General features: G+C 40.1%; 2 protein-coding genes across 4 annotated transcripts; both read right to left on the bottom strand.

Moving 5' to 3' along the window:
- Positions 1–1,360: 1,360 nt before the first annotated feature.
- On the bottom strand, positions 1,361–16,174 carry RB195_010355 (uncharacterized protein; the record flags this gene model as incomplete). 3 transcript variants are annotated; one of them, XM_064191323.1, is made up of 19 exons in its annotated part: positions 1,361–1,515; positions 1,591–1,678; positions 1,751–1,965; positions 2,020–2,122; positions 2,306–2,426; positions 2,483–2,568; positions 2,645–2,779; positions 2,879–2,965; positions 3,075–3,191; positions 3,368–3,460; positions 3,514–3,639; positions 3,719–3,826; positions 4,016–4,127; positions 4,653–4,730; positions 4,815–4,902; positions 4,968–5,025; positions 5,460–5,609; positions 5,678–5,794; positions 16,118–16,174. In XM_064191323.1, 19 exons carry the CDS (start codon positions 16,172–16,174, stop codon positions 1,361–1,363), a joined length of 2,094 nt encoding a protein of 697 aa, XP_064048904.1. The 3 variants fall into 3 exon arrangements, with proteins under 3 accessions (XP_064048904.1, XP_064048905.1, XP_064048907.1); XM_064191321.1 differs by lacking the exon at positions 16,118–16,174 and adding an exon at positions 8,182–8,307; XM_064191322.1 differs by lacking the exons at positions 1,361–1,515; positions 1,591–1,678; positions 1,751–1,965; ... (13 more) ...; positions 5,460–5,609; positions 5,678–5,794 and adding exons at positions 11,022–11,800; positions 14,780–14,876.
- Positions 9,438–10,643, bottom strand: RB195_010356 (uncharacterized protein; the record flags this gene model as incomplete). Its single annotated transcript, XM_064191324.1, has 1 exon — positions 9,438–10,643. One exon carries the CDS (start codon positions 10,641–10,643, stop codon positions 9,438–9,440), a length of 1,206 nt encoding a protein of 401 aa, XP_064048906.1.
- Positions 16,175–17,305: the final 1,131 nt, after the last annotated feature.

Consider the following 17,305-nt stretch of genomic DNA (forward strand, 5'->3'; position numbering starts at 1 on the left):
AAATTATCTGATCCCAAGATGGTGGTAGTCGCTGTTTTTGATTACTGCTACACTTTCGAGTGGTACTATCAAGAATGGGTGTCCTAAAGGAGTTCTGGAGAGCCTACTCCTTACAGAGGAGCTGATACTTCCCTGGACTCTTTGAAAAAAATTTTGTCCTAGCTCCTAGAGCATAGCTACTGCTTTTGTAGATTTACAAGTGCTCTTCATAACTAGATAAAACAGTCGACGTCGAATGTGCTGTATCGGCATGGCGCGTTGTGTTGGTATTGGGCCCATCGACTGGAAAGGCCACATCGGAGATATCAGCCGCCGTGCCGACACAACATTCTCGACACCGACTATATTCACACAGTGTCCAATCAGTGCATGATTTTGCGTTGCTTAGTTTTCATGTTGTTCACTTAGCAATATCTGATAACTCCTTTCCACTGACTATTCCCCATCTGGGCCACTGTTATTCACGTACAGTCAACATGAAAATGACGTCGTCGTTGTCTCTCTTTTCTTCGGTACTTTTTCTCTTCTTTCTTCGTGCAATTCTTCTCGATATTACGTGTTCTAAGCAGAATTTTTTCCGTTACTTTTATCATCCGTTGTGTTGCTAGGGCCTCAAATATAAATAGGAATTCAATTTGTGCGGATTGGATTTCTGCACCGTTTTCATCGTACAGTTATTGTGCCTGAATATTATGGGATATAAAGATAGTTTTACCGGAATTCGCATATCAAGATGGCCACTAATGAGCATTTTTTCGCCTCACACAAAGAGAATATAGGAAAACAGCTATTTCCTTCGGAAAGAAAAAAAATAAGCGCCAGAATATCAGGAAAAAAGTACACACACTGCTCTCTTCCGTTGGAAAACAAGGAACGCCAACAGCGTTTTTCAGATTTTCAGAAAAGTCGAACCAAACTTATGCGAGCCGCGGCGATGGTGGGCATGGTGTGCCTGCCCCAGTGAAAGACCCTACCGCTGTTTCGTCGAGTTGACAGCACCGCACGGCTGTGAAATCTGCGGGCACCCTTAATGTCTTCTGCACATCTTAGAGTTTAAATTATCTACATGTTTCTGTTCAAATTGTGAAGCTCAGAAGAGCATATGGGGATAGTGTAACGATGAAAATCAACAGGTATTCTTATGAACATGAAGCCTAGAACTTATGACCAGCATTTTGAGATATTGGAATTTCCAGTTGAAACAAGGTAGAAGCGTTTTCTTATTTCAATTCGCTCAAACATTATTTGTCAATATTTACACAAACACAACAGAATTACGAAGGCGCAAGATCGATTTGTGAGAAAATAGAAAATGCAAACAGTTCGCTTAAAATATAATTAAGCAATTAACTTAGGGAGATCAACATCTTTCGAAAACTTTGTAAAGATCGTGCAAGTCAGCTAGTCGTGTAGTACATTCCCTGAGAGTATCTGGTGGTACCAAATGAGACTTCACTCGAGGGATGCATACATCGCGAATGACGGCAAGCCAAGGTGCTTCCCCACCTTCCAAACCTGAAACAGTAGCGACGCAAACGTCAGAAGTAGGGTGCTAAGGGGATAGGTGCAGGAAATAAAAAGAAAACTGACCCGATAGCGCATCACCGTCGCAATATTCCTCTTTAATCACAAAGAACTCCGCAATAGCTTGGCTGACACCGTCGAAACAAGCCTCCTCCTGGGAGAAGAAGAAACCGCAGTTCAGTGAAAGCGAAGACAAGGAAAAGCTCGTTAGCTGCAGACTGCTGACCTCTTCCCAGTTTACATCATTTACTAAAGACATCATCAGTGTCGGGAGACCTTCCATCTGCGGAGTGTAGCCATCAATTATAGACGGCAATGTAAGCAAAGTTAGTTTTCGAAGGCCCTCGACACTTCTTTCCGTATCGTCAGCCCTTACTATTTGCAGCGAAAAGTAGTCATTCAACATTGCAGCTTGAGCTTCCAAAAGTTCAAGAGCATTGACTGAAGAATAAATAATATTCAAGTTTGTGCGCGGGGTATAATCTTGCTACTCACATTCTTGTTCGCTCTCCAGTCCTGCCATCTGCAGTAACTCCAAGACATTTGCTCCACTTGCTAGTTTGAAAGAACCGAAATTGCCGAAAGAAAATATCAGCGTCTTAAATTAGGAAGGTTAATAAAAACAGAAAAAAAGAAACACAGAACTGAAGATAAACGCTCTCTGTAAGCGACATATAAGTGTGAAGATTAGGATAAGTCGAATTTTTTAAACGCAAAAGAAGTCTACGATTTTGGTCGATGAAATTTAGAAGTAATGATAGCTATAGTAGTGTTATGTTACCTGATAAAATAGCTCTTTAAGTACGTTTTGGAGTCGAATGATGTAGAGACCCGTTCCAAATTGCAGAAGCATAGCACTTGGCGATACACAACCAATAAAAGTGAGACTTTTGAATAGCTCCCTACAGAGTTCGGAAAAAGGTGTGTAAGAGATGGAGTGAACAAAGCGTCGCAATACCTAAGTGGTTGCGAGGCACTTCCACAGATTTTCCTCCGCAAATTGTTGAGCGATTCGAACTGGAATACTCTTCGCCCCTTTCCTTCCTAGATTACTCTTTAAAAGTGTGTCAGAAGTCGATACACATCAGAAGAAGTTCCTCTGGACACTGCAGACACGAACCTGCGCGTTCTGAACAGAGTCCTCAAACTGGCTCCCCACGACTTCAACAATTTCCACAGATGACGAAGATTGAGCGCTCTTAGTGCTAGATATGAACTCGTCCAGTCTGCGCTCCTTTCTGTCTACTCGAACCAACTTAGAAAAAATGTATTATAGACTCAATATGACAGCACACCGTAAAACCAGTTACTGTGATACCGTATCATGTAAATATTTAACATTTCAAAGACTGACCGCATAGTCTACGCGCTTTTTGGAAGGAGCAGGGCTCTGTGACTGGTTCTCACAGCTGTCTGAATCGTCTTGCAGCGTATCAACAGACTGAAGAGTCGACTTCAATATCAATATTTCCTTACTTTCCCTAGTATCCGTTCAATTCATAGTAATATATTATTCTTAATGGTTACTTCCAAAAAAAAACTATATAAACCTGTGTTTGTTCAGAAATACGCTCGATCTGGGTTGCTGTGAGTAGGCGTTGCTTTTTGCTTATGCTGTGGGGGGCCACCTCATTGCTGAACACGTTTCGAAGCCTATCTTCTATTGCCTACAAAACTCATCCTTTAAATTCAACGAATGTCATTTTGCAATACTCCACAAAATGGTCTGGCTTAAATCAGTAATGCATTTTGTATTATTATATGAATAAATATTCTAAGGCAAACAAAAAAGAAACCAATCAAGTTGCATCCAGCTCTATTTGACAATTATAATGCAACAAACTTTTTGCAAATCTTCAACAATTGCCTCTTCTTCGAGGAAAACGACGGACTGCTTGGTAGGGTGGATGTTAACGTCAACTCGAAAAGGATCAATCTGAAGTTTTTAACGATTGTAAAAGTTGTAATTTTGAACGACTACGAACATACCATCAAAGATATCATCGCAAATGAGCAAATCAGATCACGATCGTTAAACACCGAATCCACAGCGAACTTCAGAGTCTGGCACTGCACCAAACGGCCGTTGATAAAGACGAAGAACAATTTATGTTTCTGCAACTAAGTGGGTTTTTGAAAGTGGAACAAGAAGTGCGAAATGCTATGCGATGCTTCTCAAAATCACTATTAGCACCTTTTTAGACTGGACGCCCCGGGCGGTCGCTGAAGAGACGGGTGGTGTTAGACACACGTCGCAGCTGTAGTGCAGTCGTTGTGAAGTGTGAGTGAAATCGATCGTATTCTAATAAGGTGAATTAGCTTTTGGAGAGCACAGCCCTTACACAGTCCTCTACAGATGGCCATATCATGGGCCACACGAAAAGGATCCAAAATAATTTTTTCCGCCCGAAATTATGAAAATCGAAAATTGAAATATAAAACTAGATCTTCTGACGAGAATTGATTCTCCACAGTAGTTTTTTCTACCCACCTCACCGCAATCTTTTCCAAGTAAAGATCTAATGATTTCATCTCTCGAACAGTGTCCGCTGGTCCGAAAATCGGCACCAGTGCCTCCGCGTCGCATTGTGAACGATATGTCCCTGTGAAAAATGGTTGGAAGTCTGATTAGAATTCCTAAATGAAGTGTGTTCATTCTACTAAGATTTTATAAATATTTCATGTATTTGTCAAGTCACTGTTGTTCCAAAATTATTAAAGCTCATAAAAAATCATACAATTTTACACTTAAATGTGGTAGAGTATTTACTCTATGAAATGAGAAAATATTACTTCTGATTCAAGGTTGTATTCACAAAATACTTGCAAGTCTCAGAACGATAAAGTCTATTTTCTCTATTACAGCTAATTGGATTTAAAAAGAAACCAAAGAGAAACAAGGTAGGGAGGCGAGAGCTTATTCTTCTTTGCTGAAATTAGAAAGCGCGTCACTCGAAGTTGAACAAAAAAGATGCCTGAGTACACCTATGGCTAGCATCACGAAAAATTAATGGCTTCGAGTGAGAACAACATCTCGTGGATTATCGCAATCTCATGATGGTGTGAGGTATGAACTACCGCTTATCTTCTGTCCTTTAGTACAAAATCACAGTTTTGCAAGAACTCACGGTCTATGAACAGCATACCGCATCACGACGTCAACAACCCTATTTGCTTCATCAGCATAATTGCGGAAAGACTTCTTCCTAAAGATGAAGACTGTGGATTACAGGAAGAACCAGTCGTGGAATAGCCAAAAAAAAATTCATAAAAAAATCAGCGGCTAGTACCTGTTCTGACAGTTATAAAAAAGATCTTCAGCGGTGACGCAGGTGCCTTCTAGACCGGCTGACGCTTTAACTGATTCTGCTTTTCCGTCTGAAAACGGCAAGCAATTAATTAAATCAAAAACGAAAATAATCTAACGAAGATAAATTTTATACCTATGTACTTCGCCTGGAATGCGCAGTGCTGACCCGCGGGTTTCGAAGTTATTGTAACCTTAAGGTACTAGTTACAGTACTAGCAGGTGTACAAGTCCATACATTAGATCTACTATAAAAAGAGACCTGAGGATGTCATGAATGCAGAAAATACTAATAATAGTTGTCGTGTCAAATAGTAATCAATATCATAGTAAGGCTACAAGGACAGAACTGAGCTGTCGGAAAACTCTACTTCTGGGGAAATTTAGTACGAACTTTCCCTTTATATTTCGCTTTGGTAGTGAAAAACGCGGTTTGACCTATCTCCATCCGTACACTGGGAAGATAGGGATCACTGACTCGTAAAGACCCACTTACTTACTTCTTACTCATATATTCCACGAATGTGATCTTCATACTCCTTTATTTAAATTAAAAACCTAGAAGCATTTGTGAATTTGTCAGATTTCTTGAGGTGGGATATTTCGAATAAGTGAACTAAAAGTATACCTTTGCGACGTGACTTATCGATGACAGCGCTTCGCCACGGAAACCATACGTCTTCATGGACTGTAGATCCTCAAATCTACTTAGCTTAGAGGTAGTGAACCTTTCGCAGACTATGTCAAGGTCGTCCTTATGGATACCCTTGCCGTTGTCCTAAAGAGTTAAGTCCTTCCTCAAAGATGAGTCAAATACATTATGTGAAATAATAAGAACTCCTTCACCTGAACTTGTAGTAAACTCAAACCGCCATCTTTGATTGTGACGATTATCTCTGTGGCACCAGCATCGAGACTGTTTTCAATCAATTCCTTCACTGCATTCGCTGGTCGTACCACAACCTTCGAGAAACAGAACCACCAGTTTTAAATCAACTACCACTAAACTGCTTTAAAGGCATCACCCCACGAATCTGAGATGGTGCAGATTTCAGGTGGAGTATTCGTATACAGGATGGGAGACTACAGAGAGGGGGGTGATTCCGTCCATTCCTTCCTAATTGCCGTAAAAAACGGCCCGGAAGATACGGCTTCATTCGTTTTGGCACACCATTTTGAACAAGAGGTTCGATTGGAGGGCGCCAGTCTTGGGTGGCGCCGTATCTTCCGGACCGTTTTTTTACGGCAATTAGCAAGAAATGGATGGAATCACCTCCCTCTCCGTAGTCTCCCATCCCGTATACGAATACTCCACCTGAAATCTGCACCACCTCAGATTCGTGGGGTGATGCCTTTAATAAGCAACTACTAGGCAACCAGATCATCTAGTCACCAGTTCCACTCAATGTCTTTCAGTAACAGAATTTAAGAGCGGCGATTATACAGGACTGTGCATAAAGTGAGCCATCTAAACTTCTATAAATATAACAGCTAACTGTATTTCTCCCTCTTACAACCACCCTTCTTTTTGTTTCCATAGTTTGATAGTTTTTGCCCATAGAGGAAAGACGATCGGGCAAATTGCTGGGAAATTATATTGACCACTTTGTGCCTTTTCATGAGGTTTCGCTGTTACTAATGGTGATAACAACATTCATCTCATTATCCCACATAAAAGAACTATTTTCATATTATCGAGAAAAACTAGCACTGAAGATAATTATAAGGATAATTGACCATTGAAATGCGATATATCCAAAAATTTAGAAAAGCCTTAGCTGGGATAGATTTTATAATATCTTCACATTTCGTCTATGAAGTCCACAAAATGGAGATTCATCGGGGTGATGTTGTGCTATAGGTACATCACAACGAGGAAGCTTCAGAATCGCAATTTATTTTTTGAACCGTTTTAAAGCGAACATTGACAGCACCAGCATAGTTCTTTGCAACCAGTATTCTCTCTAACAACAAACTGAGCAAATGTGGCGTAAAAACTTTAGGTTATGAAACGACTAAAAACCTGGGACTAATTAACAAAGCTGCTTATTTGTGTGATTGATTCTTGACACGCCCAGCCCACTGGAACTACTATCCAAATGGGTTTGCACTTCTCTAAAACTGTTAATCTGCGAACAAAGTAATGCCACTCTCGGAGATAAATTTTTTTTTTCCCTGCACATGGGCGATAGGAAATAATTGCTTCAAGCTCAGAAGGGTCAGAAAATATTGGCATGAATATTAGCTCCTACAAGGACGACACAATACCAAAGCTCCGAAAATGCTAATTATCGCAGATTTAACAGAGTGTTCGTTGTGACTTTCTCTGTAGTTCTTTTTCTGAGCAGATCGCGCGGCGGATCTTATAGAATCGGAGAGCGTTGTGCCGTTTATCATTGTTCGGTTGTTATGTTTTCTTCTTCGTTCCGACTAACGTTTAGCAGCAGTTGTTTGTGATTTTTCCGATTCTAATTTCCACGTCAAAATGGTGGCTTCGATATTTACCCAGAGCACGCTTGACCGACATCCTCCCTGGAAATATTGTTCGAGAGACACACTCAACCTGGGGACGTCTGGCGCTTTTTGTTGTTTTGTTGTATCGTCGTGTAAATCGTTTGTTTTTTTAAATAGTTTTTAAGGTGAAGGCTTAATTACCGAAGTTGAAGTTTGCCTCAATCGGCATTGCAAGCGTAGTTTGTGATGATGCTGCGGCAAATAGAAATTAAAACCCGGGTGGCGACGAATCCACCGAGCAACTACCACGAGAAATGAGAAGAAACTGGAATGACTATTTGCAGAGATCAGATCGCAGAATGCGCGAAGTCCTTATTACATATTCCCACCCACATCTTCGTTGCCGCATTATTGCGTGCACCATTCTTTTTTCATAGTTTGATTTTAATCTCAGGTATTTCGATAAAGCAAGACCGCCGTCGAACGTCTCATATCTGCCGGATGTATTATATATTCGTGAAGACGGAAGCTGGTTCTACTGATTGATAAAACAACCGATGATACTGACAATACTAACGAAGAAGAATTTTGTTGATATTACAACTATGAAGTAATCCACACCATACGTAGATAAGTCAAAAAATGAAGAAAAATACTACCAACAAGAAAGGAGAAGAGGGCTTCGACGATCCTATCGTTCGTTGTCTCGCCGATTGTTCTCATAAGACGTGCACTAGCTCGCATTCACTGTCTGGCAACAGACACAACACCTTCGACGATGACTGTATCCTTCTACGGATCGAATATGCGGTGGTCAAAGAAGAAACCACAACATCCTCATTCCTTTTTGATTTTAGGAATATAACTCTCTGAATTTTGCATGCTACTCAGAATACCGCTACGTTATGCAACATCATTTCGAATACGCTTTGATTCATAGCAGAACTTAGCAGGTAGCTCATGTCAGTGATACAGAGCTGTCGAGAACGAGCTGACGTCGTCAGACACGACATCACATACATATGCGACACATATCCTGAACGTACAGTTGGGTCAGAAGGAAGACCCGTGCAATTGTGGAAGCGATGGAGCTGGCGGTTGCGACCGAGTGGGGTATCCTCGTTTGCTGTAATCGAACTACAAGGATGAGTAAAGTTACCACCTTAATCGCCTCCACTAGCTCCAGGGTGCCATTTGACTTACACAAATGCACCAGACTTAAGGTCGTTTTGACGCGTTTGTAAATTACAGTCTACTGCATGAATATAATCGTGAACTTGTATTTTAGAGATCGTATTAAAGCTCGTATTCATTTGGTTTGCAACTCTTTGTGTAGTATATTTTACTATATTTTTAGGCCATCACATTAACGTGGCGGAAGGCAAAAGTCTTTGGCACCAATAATACTAATAAACTGTGACAGCTTCCTAGAAATTGCATGAACTTCCTGACTTAATCGGCGGTTTCCTATTATCTCATAGCGTGATTGTTCGCATCTTCGTGGCAGGAGTCTTTGCAAAGAGTCATTCTACTCGTTCGTTATCGCCATTTCAATTCAGAACTTCCGTCTACGTCTAGGGGATTACGTCGGTCGCCTTGCATCGTTGGAGGAAAATAAGTGACTAACGGGTGGATACCACTTTTTGACGGAGCGATAGTGCTTCGCGAACGAGAGGGAAAAATCGTGGCGGTATGCTGTCCAACAATCTCCAAGTCCTCTCTTCTTGAAACCTCGGCATTTGATAGTGTATTTATGTTTTGCCAACGAGGTTTAGATGAAACTTTTTTATTGGCCTGACGTTTCGACAAACTCGTCTTTTTCAAAGGCCTGAAAGTGATTCGAGGTCTTTAATACCATGCATATCCCATCAAACTCCTCCTCTCTCCTCGCCAACCCCCGATATTGTTCCAAGTACACCACGCAAGACCTTAAAAGGAAAACAAACTGACCAGTTTCACCGACTAGCGGGGTTGGTAAACCACCGCGCTCTTAAAGATCGTCACCAAGGCGAATGAGATCTACGCACTGCGCAGTATTCTTAAGTACTGGTGTCTGGATAACGTTAAGGAACTGCATGTGGGACAATCTTATAGCTCACAGAGTGTTACGAACGGCAAGAAGTCATTGATAATTGATAAGCACTCATTTTTGTTATTCATGGACGGATTCCGGCGAAATCCAGAATGCTTCCAATGCCTTCCTAGCAGATATTTCTTTCTCGTGCGCTAATATTGTACATTTTATTTCAAACTCATTTCCATCATGCTTATCATTTTCGTGGGGCCCTAACGGTGTCATCGAACTCCCTCGCCTTTTACCAGCCAAATGTTCCTTGATACGCACGTCCAGCATCGTTCCAGTTTCTTCAATAAAAATGGCGTTGCACGTTAGGCATTCTATTTGGTAAATAACTTCGATGCTCGCGCAATCACCGGCCTTACCGAATGGACAAACCATGCAATATTCTGACACGCATTGTCTATCGTAGAATCTATTGCGAACTAATTGTCGCTTGATGCTGTCGTTTGGGATATTCACCAACACAACATCATCTTGCAGCTGTGCTCGCAAAAGAGTCTGGTGTATAGCAGCAGTTAAGGAGTCAGAGACGAAGGGGATGCACAAAGGAATTCTACCTTCACGTGGGATCCTCACTGTGTTGTTCGTAGTTCGAGATTGGGTGTTAGATCTCAATCTCGAGTAACCGTTTGAACTAGCTATGCTTGTGGCTAGTTTTAGTGATTCCTCCCGTTCTCTATCCCCTGTGCACACTGCTGTTGCTGTTTTGACCATATTTCGGATAACTGCCTTTTTCATGCCATTAGGATGGGCTGACTTTGCGTTTATCAGTATGTTTTTCGAGCTTCCCTTGCGATACCATTTTACACTTGCAATGCCATTGTGTAGTTTTATTTGAGCATTCAAATAAGGCAGCCAACCATCTTTTGGTTGTTCTCGAGTGAGTTTTATGTACTGCGATCGTTCATTCAGAATTCTAAAGCATTCGTTCACTTCGGATTGCGTTGATGTTATAAGGAAGCAATCATCGATATAACGGCAATACATCTGTGGAAGACGTTCTATCACTGGTTGTTCTATTCTGCTCATAAAGCAAACGGCAAGAACTGGAGCAAGCCTTTGGCCCATAGCAAGTCCTCTTATTTGAGAGAAATATTTTCCTGACCATTTAAAAATATTGCACTGGAGGCATTCGTTGATCAGGATCATTATACGTTGCTTGCTTAGACCATAGGTCTCTATACTACGGCCGTGTCTATCTAGCATTTCAGATAACGCTTGTAACGCCTGTTTGTTTTGAACGTTTGTGTACAAAGACGTCACGTCAAATGACTCCATGACACAATTTTGTTCGAATCTGGCATTTTTAAGACGTTCAAGGAATTGTGAACTGCTTGATAGATGAGAAGACACTTTTGGTAATAGTTGACTCACAATTCTATTTAGAAACCAAGAGATACGGTCTGTTGGTCCTCCTACCCAACTTATTTATTGTATTTTGTATGTCTCCGCTGACATTGAGCGTAGGTCGTTACTTGAAAGCTTATGCGTTTTAATCGGGCTGTTAAAAACAGGGCAGTTCGGTGTTTCTACCTTTAACCTGCTTAGGAATCTTTCGTCAATCCCAGCAGCCTTACCGACGCTCATCCAAACATGGTTCAGACGTTTATATTGTGCAGCAAAATCTTTTTTTCTGTAACTCGGCGATAAGTACTATTATCCAATAAATGTCGTTCCGTTATTTCTCGATCTAGTGTTTGAGGGCATAACTACATACTCTCCTCCCTTGTCGCTCACCGAGATACGCAGTGTCCCGTTAGATATTAGTTCTCGAACTTCTCGAAACCCTTGCCATTGATACTTTGTTAAGTTTCTATGCCGCTGATTTCGGTGTTGGTTGAAAGCGGCTAACACTCCCACTGATACAATTCTAAACTTTACATCGGCTTCACGAACTGGTTCAGGTTCTTTATAAAAAGTACGGGGGAACGGGACAGGTGGAAGTAGCTTCCTGCTTAAAAACGTGGATTGTGGTGTGTTTTCATGTTTGGCCTTGATCCTATGTTGGTCTCTAAGTCTTTGAAGGCCTCCCACAACCTTACGAAAGACCGCCCCATTGACATTCTGAGCAATCGAAAATGAGGGTCCTAGGCTTAAGAAGTCCATAACATTATCGGAAACATGAGTATCACCAATTACTGTGACTCTAGCCGTTCGATCAGTGTTTGTATTTTGATTTGAGCTTATTGGTAGTTGGTGGTCTATGGATGTATTGTTCTCACAAACAGGATCGCGATGCGTACTCGAAAGTCTGTCGTATTTTGCACGTAGAGTAGATTTGGCGTTAGACCGGATAATGTCACAGATCGCCCTCGACCCACCCTCAATCTTCTTCCAAATTCGATTTGGTAGAAGACGACGACATGCCTGTTCTTTAGCATGACATTTCAACAATACAGTATACAATATACGCTGTTTCTCCCTAATTACAACACCTAAGATACAACGATAGAGATGAACAATCTTAGGATGGTTTTCAGGAAGGCAGCATGTTACTCCCAACTTCTTGTGAGAAATGAATCGTGGGATTACGTCGGTCGCCTTGCATCGTTGGAGGAAAATAAGTGACTGACGGGTGGATACCACTTTTTGACGAAGCGATAGTGCTTCGCGAACGAGAGGGAAAAATCGTGGCGGTATGCTGTCCAACAATCTCCAAGTCCTCTCTTCTTGAAACCTCGGCATTCGATAGTGTATTTATGTTCTCTTGTTTTGCCAACGAGGTTTAGATGAAACTTTTTTATTGGCCTGACGTTTCGACAAACAAACAGACAAAAAAAGTTTCATCTAAACCTCGTTGGCAAAACAAGAGAACATAAATTTTCTGGGTGCACTTTCGACGGCGGTGTGAAAAGTGGATGATTTGGAGGTGTCACCATATCACCATTCTGTGTAAAGGCCTTCGTTGTGGCACATTCTAGACCAAAAGTGGCTAAGTAGCATAGCTGCACAGTCTGTTATCCGTCCAGTCGATCTGCTGAATCACTGGAGAATTTCCCGAAGTCTCCTGTCCGTACATCATAGCAGAGCGAATAGGGGATAGGTATACTCGTAGACTTTCTTCTTTGGCAATGGAGGTTGACCTCAAGCAGTTGGTCCAAGAGTTAGATATGGAACAGGGCTTGGCGCACTTTTGCCATTTAACCCGACTATAACACAACACTAACAACACGCGATCTGCATCTGGATGGTTATCGTGCTGCAACGTTGCTCGATTCATATCATCAAGTGGGTGCTAACAGTGCTGGGAAGCGGCGAACAACCTTTCTGTCGCTCGCTTTTGTTTAAGTGAGGCAACAGCTTTCCAAAGGTATTTGTCCTCCAATGTCATTTCAAACTCATTCGCTATTGATGTTCATTCGTTTTCGCGACCTACTGACAGTTAACGACATAGCTTCTTTCTCAGACACTTCTATTTGAATGTCCAGTGCTGTGCCATATACAGAATTATCTATGGATCTAGTCTCCAAACAGGCAAAAATGAACTTCTTACTTTGCGTCAGAAGCGGAAGAGGTTATTTTCATCATCCTGGATATGGGATATTTAAAAGAAACTATATCGAAAAGTTTCTAATTCAAAGGTAAAAGAAATAAAAATAGAGGACAAAATTAAAATGGATCGTTTCGCCTCTACCTAGACGATCCATATTAGAACTAGCCTTCCTTGAGGCTCCTCAGTAGGTGAGGAACGCTAATCCTAACCAAACAATATATAAACAAAATCAAATTAATAAAACAATATAAAGAATATATTAACAAATTCAATTTCTGATAAATAAGAGTCCAAATCATAATTTAATATTTTTGATACTCAGTTACGCAGCCTAAACCTGTCCTTTAAAAATTGTCAATAGAGCACATTATTTTCCAAACAAGTGGATTGGAAGAATTAGTACCATAATAAATAGTATAAAGACGACCTACAAGAATTGATACAAAGAAGAGTAATTCTATAGTTGGAAACTAATTAAGTATCAATAAGAACTAAATGTATGTATATTTGAATTTGATGTGATATATAAATACCTTTACATTAATTGAGATGTAAACCTTATGTCTATAGTAATTCTGATGCTTAGCCCAAATAGTATAAAAATATAAAAATGAAGGAATATTGAAGTATGTAAGTCATCTACCATTAACAATAATAGATCTAATAACTACATCCTATGCATTAATTACCATGCTGTACATGTCCATTAATTACCTCATTAATGAATTTATTAATACGCTTGATATCATCTGTTAGTCCATACTTATAGAGAATAGCTTTGTTTTTATACAAACATTTGAAAATACCAGTATATATAAAGTTATGTGAATAATTATTTTCTAATAGTTGGGTTTTCATTTCTATAAGCTTATTAGTGAAAAATTCTATATTGGAGCAAACATTAGAGATCCTTAGTGTCTCTGTATAAATAGTCGCAATCTTAACATGTTCTGAAATGTTAGAATTAGCATGTGGAGGCCTAATGACATGAAAATTAAAGGAGTCAGTTTTGTTATATAGTTTAGTTGAAATTTTATTATCTTTTATCATAACACTTATATCCAAGAAATCACAATAATGTTGTGATCGGAATGTGTCTTTTTAATTTCTAGGATATTGTTATAAACTTTATTAAGAATATGATCAATTATATTTTCTTCATAGTTATGAATTATAAGTAAATCATCCATATATCTATAAGGAATAAAAACGTCCTTATTATTCTTTTTAATACCTTCAGAATATTTAAATTCCATATTAGCCAGGGTAATATCCGCTAATAGAGGGCTAAAATTACCACCTTGGGGAACACCTTGCTTTTGTTTATATACTGTTTCTCCAAAAATACAATAGCTATTATTTAAGAGATAATCAATGTTATATAAAATATCTTTGATATGATAAAGCTTGCAATTTTGGTAGGAGGTTTCATTGGTATAAAATACTTTGTTTCCTTTAACCGCAACGTAAGATTTGTTAGCGTTTTTGAAACATAGATTTAAAAATTCAATAATATTATTAAGAACAACTGCATGTTTCAAATTAGTAAACATATCCGTAAAATCTGCTGAAAAAACTTTCAAATTACTACCTTTGATGTTGACAAGATCTTGCGAAATATTAATGTTATCAATTGACCAATATGTTTTAATAGTATGATTTCTACTGTTAATGACACTATTGTAGTTAATGAAGTGTCTCTTAAGATACTTGAAAATTGTAAGACTTACAACATCGATTTTAAGTTAAAAAGTAACTTCTCTAGTGAAACCTTATTTTGATGCTGAGAAGAACTGGAAGGCAGTCAGAAATCTAAACTCTAGATTTTCGGACTCCAGGATGAAGAGTGTTCCTCGTCGACCATAATCATGCTACGGTTCGAAGATTCTCATTTTTCGATTCCCAGAGACCAGAAAATTACCGTCCTCCGAAGTGTAGTTTGCGAGATAATACCGTTGCACATCGGATTGTTGTTCAAGCCCTATTTTCCCATCATCGCCGATTCTGACAACGATTACCTGCTTAATGACTATCATAAAAAGCGCATTGAGTTCGTTACGGATGACGGACGGACGACGCCCTCGTCTCGTCTCTTGTCTTCGACAGCTTCCAAATGTGCATTGGTGTCTACGATCAAGAGTTTGCATCCTATATCATTGCAAATCTTGACGAGGTTGAGCCAAATTGCTCTATCAGACTCTTGTGGTCGCTCGTTAGAGCTGCTTCGCAGCCTCTCAAATTCTTTTCCTAAACATCTTCGCAGCGGGCAGTGTAGTGTCCAATACCGAAGACGGGGTAGATGTCGATGCGTGTTTCCTGTAGTGCACCAAAAATGGGATGCGGTGTGGTGAAGGTTCAGGCGCTGCGACTCATTGAACTTCACTAGCCACTGTCCGAAAGTTTACGATGACGAAGTAGATGGGTTTTTCATGCTTCTTTTGAGCACTCGACCTTCCATTTCATAAGATTGGGCGGTGTGCTTAACGACAGCACCTGGAATATCTGGGAAATTATATAATACAAATCTGAACGTCCGGCTAAAGCCGAACTTCGGACTTTCTGTGGTGCTAGCGACAGACTATGCAACCGGTCATTTCAATCACCCAGCTTGATGTCTTCCTGATCTGTTAGTGTCCATAGGAATTCGCGTTGGACAGACGGACCAAGGGACAATTTTGCGTCTTACATAATAACCAGTCTGAGCGTCCGGCTAAAGCCGGACTTCAGACTTTCTGTGGTGTTTGTTTCGATCCCCTTCACTGATCAACGAAAATCAATATTAGTGCTCTTTTCTGTGAAATTAGACTTGTGTATCTCTAACAATCTTCCTTCATCTTTTTTATTATAAATAAAGGCAATAGATTTCATAGTTTTCTTTCTAACCGCGTCAGTTCTACATTTGGAGAATGTTCAAACTTCAGCTTCAAGCACTCTGTCGATACCAATATAATGTAGACACAATTTGGAAGTACTACTCGAAATTTGGGTTTTCCTCCTGTTTCCCTACGTCGACCGTCGCAACCCCTTCTATAGGTGAATTCAAATCAATTCGGCTAACTATCAAAAGAGAGATCCACTAATGCTTACATAGGAAAAAATCTCAACTTCATCAAGAGGGGTGAGGAAAAGGCACAAATTTGTATATAACATTGGCTGAGTTTCCTTAAATCGATGTCTTGACTAGTGAAGTTGAAGAGGTACAATGAAATTCAGAATTCAATTGAGATTCAACCACAACGAAGTATAGTAGAAGACCCACCTCGCCTGCTGCTATGCGACTTACGACCTCTTCTGGTAAACGCTTGATAATTCCCATCCTTTAAAAAATGATATTGATTGAGGATTCTTCATTGATACGAAGTGCAAATCTCAAAGCAGTGAGTACCAGTATAGGAAGTGAGGAGTATTGAAAGCATCAAAACAATTATAACTACAAATCACTATACAAACTACAACTACAACTCAATTTTTGCTTAGGCCAGGGTCGAGATTACACAACATTCGTTTTCCTTCGGTCTTTTGCAACTGAAAGTATTACGAAAATTAGCAAGTGCTTAATCAAATACTCAATATTTCTACATGAAAATAACTGATTTAGTGATCTACTGTTAGCGAAGACTCAAGCCTTAATACCAAAATAGTTGAAGAGGGCCAGTCCGATTTAGTCAATTTTTTTTAATTTTGGAAGTTTTCGGATTGATACTGACTTTGTCTCATACGCGGACATCGCATCCAATCAGCATATAAGTGAGATCGGGACACTGTTTCCAAAAAATAAAAAAGAAATCAACCAAACTTCTTCTCGTGGCTAACCTAAGCCTTCTCAAATGGGAAAGCCGGAAGAATCCGAATTACGGAACACTGACATAAAATAAAACTTTGAACGCAGTTTTCGTAAAGAAAAAAGAATTTTAAGAATTTCGGAAATCGTTCGAAATCGAAGCACAAGCCACACAAAAAGCATTTCAAGATAGTTCGGAAATGCTTCCCACCAAATCGATTTTGAATAGTTTTGAAAATAAGCATACATAAGAGAGGCGCAGAACAAATTTCGCATTCAAAAGCTTTTCAAAAAGTATTGCGTTTACTGCTATCTCTGCACGACTTCACATAATTTCACGCTGATTTCGACATGCCCACGGTTCCCTGCGATGACAAAGGTGTTCGGGGAATGGCTCGCCAAACTTGGATTGCTACTTGGATCGCAGGGGTTCGGACCGTGGAAGTCACAGGAAGGTATTCAAACAACAGTGCCCTAGCGGCGACGATGAAAGATGGAAGTTCGAGCAGAACCTTAACACGTGCTGGGAACCTAGAAACAACAGGAGAATAAGTTATGAGAAGGTTAGATATGATTTCTAGAGTTCCTAGGTGACGATTGAAAAGAGGTCCCTTTGCCCAGGGACCTGTTCGCATGCGAAAAGGGTGAAGGAGATGGCTCGAACGC

Source organism: Necator americanus, chromosome III, assembly GCF_031761385.1.
Source record: "Necator americanus strain Aroian chromosome III, whole genome shotgun sequence".
In the NCBI taxonomy this organism is placed as follows: Eukaryota; Metazoa; Nematoda; class Chromadorea; order Rhabditida; family Ancylostomatidae; genus Necator; species Necator americanus.